The sequence below is a fragment of the Dromiciops gliroides genome, chromosome 4 (assembly GCF_019393635.1).
Source record: "Dromiciops gliroides isolate mDroGli1 chromosome 4, mDroGli1.pri, whole genome shotgun sequence".
In the NCBI taxonomy this organism is placed as follows: domain Eukaryota; kingdom Metazoa; phylum Chordata; class Mammalia; order Microbiotheria; family Microbiotheriidae; genus Dromiciops; species Dromiciops gliroides.
This window is the reverse complement of record NC_057864.1, coordinates 480,706,709-480,716,022: the sequence shown is the minus strand read 5'-3', so window position 1 is coordinate 480,716,022 and position 9,314 is coordinate 480,706,709. Positions and strand designations below refer to the sequence as shown.

Genomic DNA, 9,314 nt, shown 5'->3' with positions numbered 1-9,314 from the left:
AATCAAAGTAGAGGAAGGACGATGATGATAGAGATGCGCGAAAACAGAACAACTTCGAAGACACAACAGCCCGTTTATCGCGAGCTTTGTTCCCATCTCGGAGGTAAGTAAATAGACTCCGAAGGGTTAAATGACAAAACCAAGATCACACGCGTGTGAAATGGGGACTTGAAGCAAATTTTCTGACATCCCGGCCACGTCACTTCTTCTCTCTAGGCCTCAGTTTCCCCGCCTGTCAAATGGGAAGGAGAGGGGGTGGGGGTGGGGGTGTACTGGGGGAGGCGTTGGGCCTCCTCCAGCTCGCGGCTGAGTGCGAGCGCAGGTGAAGGCCTGGGGGGGCGGGGAAGGAGACTCCAAGATGACCGGCGGGGCCTCCTCCTCCGCACTCACGAGGCCGGCAGACAGTTCCCGCAAACCGTTAAACCGCCACCACGGCGGCCGCGTCCGTTCTCTGAGAATCTGCGGCTGCGCGGCGAGCGCGCGCCCTCTGCCCCGCCCCCATCCCCTTGGAAACGGAGGGGTAACGAATCATCGAGGACCTTCTTCTTGGCCACGCCTCCCGCGGATCCCGGAGTCCTGGCAACGACGGCGCCTGTGGGCTGGGGCCCGGGCGGGGCGGCAGGAGATGCCCTGCCGAACAGGGCCGGCGCCATGCTCAAGGCCAAGATCCTGTTCGTGGGGCCTTGTGAGGTGGGCGCGGCGGTGGTGGGGGAGAGGGGGCTGCCCGCGGGCTGTGGAGGCCTCCCCACCCTCCCTAAGCCTCATTGGCTCCCTTTGGGGAACGGGTGGAACCGGGGGCGGAGGGTGGAGCCCAGCTCGGGTCCCTCCGTCCTACCTGGGGGCAACTCCGCCGGGTTATGTTGGGAGGGGAGGGATCTGCACCAAGGCCAGGGAGGGGCTGCAAGGAGGCTCCTGGGCTGGGGTGGGGGGTGGGGAACAGACAGATGGGGAACCTGGGGCCCGGGGAGGGGAAGTGACGTAGGATCTCAGACCCAGAGTTGGAAGGGCCTTAGGAACCTTGTAATCTCATCCTCTCATTTGACAGACGTGGACATTGAGGCGTGAAGAGGGTGAGGGGCTCGCAGAGACTGTGGGGCTGGAAGAGACCTCAGACAGCATCCAGCTCAAAGCTCTCACTCCGATCAGTCAATCAACAAGTATTAAGCCCTTCCTCTGGTGCTAAGCACTGTACCAAGGAAGGAAAATACAGAGAAATGGGCTCAGGGAGTTTACATTCTATTGGGGCATCTAGGAGAAACTGAGGCCCAAAGAGATGTAGCTGGAAGTGCCCTTAGAACAAGGAGTCTTAACCTGGGTTGTGACCTTTTTGAAATACATCTTTTAATAACCATATTTCAATAGAAGTAATTTCCTTGGTAATCCTATGGGGTTTTTTTATAAATTCAAAAACATTATTCTAAAAAGGGTCCACAGACATCACTTGACTTCCAAAGGGGTCCAATACCCACAAAAGGTGAAGAATCCCTGTCTTAGATGATTAGCCCCTCATTTTGCAAATGAGGAAACTTGGGCGCCAAGGAGATGAAGTCACTTGATAAAAATCATAAGATTACAGATCTCATGCCAGAAGGATTCTTAGAGGTCATCTCAGCTGACCTCCCTATTTGACAAATGGGGAAACAACCCCAGAGAAGTGAAATAATGCCTTGCCCAAAGTTACACAAGTAAAACAAAACACAGCTAAGACTCAGACTCATGTGCTTTGTATGACCCCAGTTTCCTCTTGATGATGGAATCCAATGTCCTCTCCCTGCCTCTTCAACTCTTATTTTATAAAGGAGCAGACAGTAACTTTTCCCAGATGGCACAGGTCGCAGAATCAGAATCCTATGACTAGAGCCTCAGATTTTTCTACTGAAGGGCAGTGATTCTGGGAATTGGGAGGAAACTTAGAGACCATGGAGTGGTGGGATCACGGATGGAACCTCAGAAGCCAACTAGTCCAATCATTTTACTGATGACAAAACTGAGGCCAAGTGAAGTGGTATGGGTTGCAATGGGGATCTCTTTTAGAGTACGTGTGATTCTGTGAACCCAAACCCTAATGAAACAAAATCAAAATGCTATCTATCATCCTACACAGAGTGGCAAAACTGTCCTGGCTAACTTTTTGACAGAATCCTCTGACATCACCGAGTACAACCCAACTCAAGGGGTGAGGTGAGTTCTGAGCCATGACCGTTCTGTGTTCTGAACCCTCTCCTTACCACCTGTTGTGGTGTCATGTTGGGGTGGCCACCAGACCCATCATCTCTCCCAAACACATTTGTGTTTTTAGGATCCTGGAATTTGAGAACCCCCAAGTAACTAGCAACAACAAAGGGACCGGGTGTGAGTTTGAGCTGTGGGATTGTGGAGGAGATACAAAGTAAGTGTTTGCCAGCTTTCTTGGGATGAAAGAGGAGGAGGGACAGAGGAGAGAGAGAGAGAGAGAGAGAGAGAGAGAGAGAGAGAGAGAGAGAGAGAGAGAGTGTGTGTCTGTGTTCCATTCACGTCCAATCCTTTGTGACCCATTTTGGGGTTTTCTTGGCAAAGATACTGTACTAGTTTACCATTTCCTTCTCTAGCTCATTTTACCAATGAGGCAGAGAGGGTTATATGGCTTGCCCTGGGTCAGGCTGAATTTGATAGATAGACTTCCTGATTCCAAGCCCAGTGCTCTACTCACTGTGCCACCTAACTGCCCTTGCATATGTGTGTATTTAAATAGATGCTCATATAAATGGCCTTCTCTAAATGCAGTTTGTGCTCTTAAGCCAGTAAATATCTCTTCTTGACCTTTGTGGGCCAAGATCAAATATATTCATCACTACTGGATTACCACTGTGAGAATCAGAGTGCTACCAACCTGCTGAGAAAGATATTGCAGGGAAGCTCCGACATGAGGAGAAAGCGTGAGGTTTCAAAGGTCAGATTGGCGTCAGGAAGTGATGTCTGCTGCCTGTGGGTCCTGTCAATGAGTGCTATCAGACAATTAGCTTGGAGCTGTGTTTGTGGACAGCCCTGTTTCCTGCTTCAGAGGGGGCTTCTGGGAGAAGCGAGGGTCTTTTGGTTTCCAGACTTTGGCTTGGCGGCAGGGGCAGGCAGAATAGGAAAAGCAGGCAGATCTCATTCTTTATCCACATTTCTCTTTACTAACCCCTAATATACTTTAATAAATACTTAATGCCCAAAGATTGGTGCTATACATTTCTAATTTAAGGCAACCTCTCATTAGATTTTAGACATTACAGCTAGAATTTTAGACCTTACAATACAAACAACACATTACAATACACACCCCTCCCCAGGAAGACCCCCATGCTGACAGGGCTCTTTTCCTTCTCTGGAGGTTTGAATCATGCTGGCCCGCCCTCATGAAGGACTCTCATGGAGTGGTGATCATCTTCAATGCCGATATCCCCAGCCACCTGAAGGAGATTGAAATGTGGCATTCTTGCTTCGTGCAGCAGCAGCTGTTACAAGACAATCAGTGTCTCTTAATTGCACACCACAAGCCAGGCTCTGGAGGGGACAAGAGCAACTTGTCTTTGGGTAAGGAAACCCAAAATGCTCATTTTAAATAGATTTTTAGTTATTTTTGTGTGTTTTCTCAGCAGCCCCCTTTTTTTTTTTCCAGAGCTTCTCACAGTGCCTTAAATGTTAAACACTTGAATGTTTGTCAGACTGGCCTGGATCTGATTCTTGTAGTGTGGTTTTTGCTAGCAGGCTTCTTCACTGATCACAGTTGCTTTGCTGTCTGTTTAAAAATCTGTCATTTGAATATAATCAACATAATATCTATCATAACATTTAAGGACCTCTTCATCCAACCCATTACATAGATGAGAAAACTGAGGTCCAGAGAGATTAACAGCATGTCAGTGGTCACAGTGATAGATAATACATAAGTACTAAAAAAAAAATGGCAGTATCCTCAACAATGATCAAGTACCTCCTATATACAGGGAATTATGCAAGGTAGTGTCTTGTTATACATGCCAGTGTATCAATTTACCTAAAGAATTGGACATATTACAAACAGATAGCAACAGAGATAAAAGGTTTAAAGAAATCCAAGTCAGCAAATGCAAGCACGCACGCTCTCTCTCTCTCTCTCTCTCTCTCTCTCTCTCTCTCTCTCTCTCTCTCTCTCTCTCTCTCTCTCTCTCTCGCCTGGAACACAGACAAATGAAGTGGCTTGCCCAGGTCACACAGCCCGCATATCTAAGAGGCAGGACAGGAGCACCCATCTTCCTGGTGCTCCCCACTAAAGCACACTGCGTAACAGACGTAAAAAGGGGGGGAAGAACCCTAAAATTAGGAACATTTAATTACTATACTAATGTAATTAGGTATAACTTTAGGCAAGTCAGGTGAATCTCTGGACCTGTTTCCTGAACTGTGAAATGAAAATGTCTCTTCAGGTTCCATTCTGATTACAAAGTTTTGTCTTTTCATGCTTTCTCAAGTACATTTAATGAACTTTTGTTCATTGGTCTCAGATAAGTAATAGAATTAAGCATTTCCTTTCAATCTTCTACCTTCAATGTGGGAAAGTCAGCAAAGCTAATTAACATTTTTTAAAGTTTATTTTAAAAGTAATTTATCTCAAGGAAAAAACCTAGTCAGCCATGTGACATAGGTATTACCAAGGTGCTACTGTATGGTAATCGTTTGGGAAATTAGCGTAATTGTTTTTATCTATTGTCCTTTGGACACTAGGGGGTGCCATAGTGCATAGAGCTAGCACTGGGCTTAGAATCAGGAAGACTCATCTTCGTGAGTTCAAATCCATCCTGAAACACTTCCTAGCTGTGTGACCCTGGGCAAGTCACTTAACCCTGTTTGCCTCAGTTACCTCTTTTGCAAAATGAGCTGGAGAAAGAAATGGCAAACCATTCTAGTATCTTTGCCAGGAAAACCCCAAATGGGGTCACAGAGAGTCAGACATGACTGAAAAAGGATTGAACGACCAAAATTGCTCATTGTAAATGCCTGAATCATCTAATCAAAATAAACTGAAAATTAGTCAGTAAACAATTATTATGTACCTACTATGTGCCTGGCACACAACATATTTTAAGGGATTTTGGTTTTATCCTACATTAAAGGGAATGGTATCTATAGTTGCTAAGGTCTTTATTACCACCAGATAGGGGGCTGGAGGTGGGGGTGTGAAGCCAAGGGTCCTCGTAAATAGGCCTCAAATACCATTTCACTTTGGAATGTTAGAAAACTCTAGGGATTGGTTCTTTAAGTGCCACATAGGGGACCGAGCCACAAATGGTTACACTGTTTCCTGTTTTTCAGAATTTCTCTAAATCACCATGTCTGATTATAGCTTCCTGTTCAATTTAAGGAGCAAAAATAGGGACCAGAGCTGTGATTTCACTTATCTAGGGAACTTGGAGTTCTAATGTGGGTCCTTCATCTTGTCTGCTTCAGAGAGGTGCTCAGAACACTGAGAGGCTGAGTGATTTGTCCAAGGTCACACAGCCAGTAGGGGTCAGAGGTGCAGCTTGCTCCCATGTCCTTCCAGTTTCAAGGCCAACTTTCTAGCTGCTCTGCCAGGCTAATACTGATGGTCACTGTATTTGTCACTGCTGACCACTGTCTTTTCTTGGAGCTTCCATGGCACTGTTCCTTCCCAAGTCTCTTTCTGCCCCTCCGAACACCTTTTCTTGGTCTCCTTTGTAGGCTCATTGACCATAGCAGTCACATTAATTGTGGGTGTTACCAAGGCTCTGTCCTGGGTCCTTTTTGGGGGGAAGGGGGGGGAATGAGGCAATTGGGGTTAAGTGACTTGCCCAGGGTCACACAGCTAGTAAGTGTTAAGTGTCTGAGGCCGGATTTGAACTCAGGTCCTCCTGACTCCAGGGCTGGTGCTCTATCCACTGCGTCACCTAGCTGCCCCCTGGGTCCTTCTTTATATAATCTCTTGGCGACAACCTCAGCTCCTATGGATTTAGTTATTCTATCTAGGCAGATGAATCGTCAGTTAATTGATAGAATTATTCATTGTGACTAAAGGAAGGGACAAGGGGGATCCCTGTGAGTCCGGTGGGAGATAGACACATCCAATTCATTGAATACTCAGCAGGAGAGGCCACAGTGGCGGCAAGTGGGGAGTAATGCTTCAATCACACTTTAATAAGTACAGAGAATACAGAGGTGAATGGGGGGGTGAGGTAAGTAGCAGGGGAGTGGAGGGATTAGGAGGGAGAGGGAGGCAGGCCGAGATGAGGAAAAGAATGGGGAGGGGGAAAGGCACAGAGTCACTTACCCAACCGTGGAACTTGGGCAGCATGGACCCTCAGCAGATGGAGTAGTGCTGGGGGGCAGGGCAGGAGTTTAGGGACTCATTTGTATAGGGATCTGGTAGCAGAGAAACTAACTCTTCTTTTTTTTTTTTTTTTTAGTGAGGCAATTGGGGTTAAGTGACTTGCCCAGGGTCATACAGCTAGTAAGTGTTAAGTGTCGGAGACCGGATTTGAACTCAGATACTCCTGATTCCAGGGCCGGTGCTTTATCCACTGCGCCACCTAGCCGCCCCGAGAAACTAACTCTTATCTGTACCACCTTGGGGTTCATTCATTGGCATATTCACATCCACACCCTCAGGTTGGTTCATTAGCATCATGTTTGCTGGTGTTTGCTGGTGTTCTGCTGTCTTACCGAGGAGGTTTGGCGCTTTTCGGAGGCTCATGGACCACCAGTAGTTAGTCAGAATATGGCTTTGGTTCATGTAAGAGACAGTTTCCAGTGGTTCCTGTGCTTCCCTAATTATTGAGACTGTTTGCAGGTAACATTATGGTGTCTTAACTTATGAGACGGTCTGTAAGTGACAGTTCCTACTATTGTTACTCATAAACTTCGTTAACTAGAAAGGGGAGTGGGGGGGGTGTATCAGGGGAACCAGAAACAGATAGGATTTTAGCAGGTAGATAGAGAACTCACTGATCTCTGCCCTGAGCCAGCTTCAGACCCAAATCACCAACTGCCTCTTAAACATTTCAGACTGGATGTCCCAGAGAAGTCTCCAATTCAGCACATTTAAAGCAGAACTCCTTAGCTTTCCTCCAACCCCATCCTCTTCCACGTTTCCTCATTTCTCTCTAGGCCTCCCAGGCTCATCCCTTCTCGTTATCCAGGCCTCTTTGTTCTCTCCCTCCATGGATCACATCAGGCCCCAGATGTTACCATTTCAACATCTACATACGGGATCCGTCTTCTTGCCTCACCCAGGCAGGCACCACCTGCTCCAAACTGCACCCTGCTCTGATCCCTCTTCCCTCAGCTGCCAAAGGGAGGGTCCTCGAGTACACCTCTGAGTACACCACTCACTTGTCAGTATGAAACATAAGGTGCCCTTTTGGCTTTTAAAAGCCCTTCACAGGTACAACTAGGTGGCGAAGTGGATAGAGCACTGGCCCTGGAGTCAGGAGCACCTGAGTTCAAATCCAGCCTCAGACACTTAACACTTACTAGCTGTGTGACCCTGGGCAAGTCACTTAACCCCAATTGCCTCACTAAAAAATAAACAAAAAAACCCAAAACCTTCACAGCCCGGCCTCGGCCTCCATTTCCATTCTGATTCCTCCACTCCTCACACATGTGGTCCTCGCACTCACTCTCACTCTTGCTCTCTATCCTGTTGCTGAGCTTTTGCACTGGCTGTGCCTCATGCTTGGAATGCACTCCCATCTCACCTCAGTTCAAGATCCCTGGTTTCTTTGGAGACACGGCCCAAACACCACATTCCCCCATGTTACTGCCCTCCCTCCTCTACCACCTTGTGCTTATTTGTAGCCTCGCTTTTTAAATTTGTCCTGCATGTACTCATATGTGTCCTTGTTGTCTTCCCCATTAGAGTGTAACTTAGAGGGTACTGAGCACCTCACATAGCACCTGGCACACGGGAGGTGCTCAGCTTTAATAAATGATCAACATATGTCTGTCCTTATTTACAAAAATTGCTTTGAAGCTCTGCACTTAATTTACTTTCCTGTTTCATTTTATAGCCGCACCTCTGAACAAACTGAAGCTGATCCACTCCAATCTGGAGGAGGAACCAGAGGAGATCCGGATGGAATTCATCAAGTACTTGAAGAGCATAGTCAGTTCAGTGTCCGAGAGCAGAGACAGGGAAGAGATGTCGATCATCACCTAACTTTGTAACTATCTATCACTCCCATGAGATTCTTTTTGCAACTTTGAAGTACTCACCTCATCTTGGGCACATCTGAAATCTGCCTCTTGCCCAGATTGGGTCTGAAATCTCTTCCAGGCACCGATCTTTTTTCTGTGATCAAACAAGATCTGCTGAGAGCACGTGCTTCCTCTGCTAGGGGGAGGTACTTTTTGGCCTGTGATTCTCTGCATACCCACTGTGCTTTTTGGTTTCAAGAACCCCACTGGTGAATTTGCCTGCCTCCAGTGTCATCAGAGACCTGTAAACCAGGCTCTGTTTTGTTTGTTTAGTTTTCTGTCTTCTGAAAATGTTCATGCTAATGCCCAGAGATCGATCCGTTCCTCAGCATGGTCACTGTTGGTGTGTAATAATCAAATGTGTTGTTTTCTCAATCATAAGTGTAACGAGATATTTATTTTTATATGGCATTCCATACTGTTAGGAAAACTATGCTAAACTGATTGGGGGCTTACGGGCCAGTTTATATAAATAGATTTTAATAAACATCAGGGCAATTCCATCCTTATCAAACTTGTACATTCAGATAAAAGCTATGTTCTGTTTTCATATCACCTCATTTGTAAAAAATGCTCAAGAATTTATATTCAAGAGTTATAAAGGCATGTGGCTTCAATTCATCGAATAAACAAGTTTATTTTCATGTTTTTAGATGGATTTAAATTTTTCTCCCTATTGCCTTTATAATTGTCTTAGACTTTGTCATATGTAACCAGTCAGAAATAAATTATCAATAGCTATAAGCCTGGAACTATAATTTGGAGGCAGGTAGGTGACTCAGTAGATAAAGCACCGGCCCTGGATTCAGGAGGACCTGCGTTCAAATCTGGCCTCAGATGCTTGACACACACTAGCTGTGTGACCCTGGGCAAGTGACTTAAGCCTCATTGTCCTTAAAAAAACAAATTATAACTCAGTGTGTATTTGTGTGTGTGTATGTGTATGTATAAATATATAAATACATATAAACACGCATATACATTTTATATATTTCCTATATATGTATTTTGAGGTAAAAATAGAAAAGAGGAGTAACTTTACCTCTTAGCCTCAGTTTCCTTATCTATAAAATGAGGATAATAATAGTAACACATCACGGGGT

General features: G+C 46.0%; 1 protein-coding gene across 5 annotated transcripts; it reads left to right on the top strand.

The window, feature by feature from the left end:
• Positions 1 to 536: 536 nt before the first annotated feature.
• IFT22 (intraflagellar transport 22) lies at positions 537 to 9,097 on the top strand. Of its 5 annotated transcripts, none has more exons than XM_043999318.1 (6): positions 572 to 690; positions 1,046 to 1,070; positions 2,105 to 2,181; positions 2,300 to 2,389; positions 3,353 to 3,555; positions 8,025 to 9,097. In XM_043999318.1, exons 5-6 carry the CDS (start codon positions 3,378 to 3,380, stop codon positions 8,171 to 8,173), a joined length of 327 nt encoding a protein of 108 aa, XP_043855253.1. In that variant the 5' UTR covers positions 572 to 690; positions 1,046 to 1,070; positions 2,105 to 2,181; positions 2,300 to 2,389; positions 3,353 to 3,377; the 3' UTR covers positions 8,174 to 9,097. The 5 variants fall into 5 exon arrangements, with proteins under 5 accessions (XP_043855251.1, XP_043855252.1, XP_043855253.1 ...); XM_043999319.1 differs by having other exon boundaries at positions 673 to 690; positions 1,046 to 1,157; XM_043999316.1 differs by lacking the exon at positions 1,046 to 1,070 and having other exon boundaries at positions 537 to 690.
• Positions 9,098 to 9,314: the final 217 nt, after the last annotated feature.

Bases quoted from the DNA above. Each gene is read 5' to 3' on its own strand.
- IFT22 (XM_043999316.1), top strand. From the start codon at position 652: ATGCTCAAGGCCAAGATCCTGTTCGTGGGGCCTTGTGAG. The intron at 2,390-3,352 runs GTAAGTGTTTGC...CCTTCTCTGGAG, and splicing joins GATTGTGGAGGAGATACAAA to GTTTGAATCATGCTGGCCCG. The intron at 3,556-8,024 runs GTAAGGAAACCC...TTCATTTTATAG, and splicing joins CAAGAGCAACTTGTCTTTGG to CCGCACCTCTGAACAAACTG.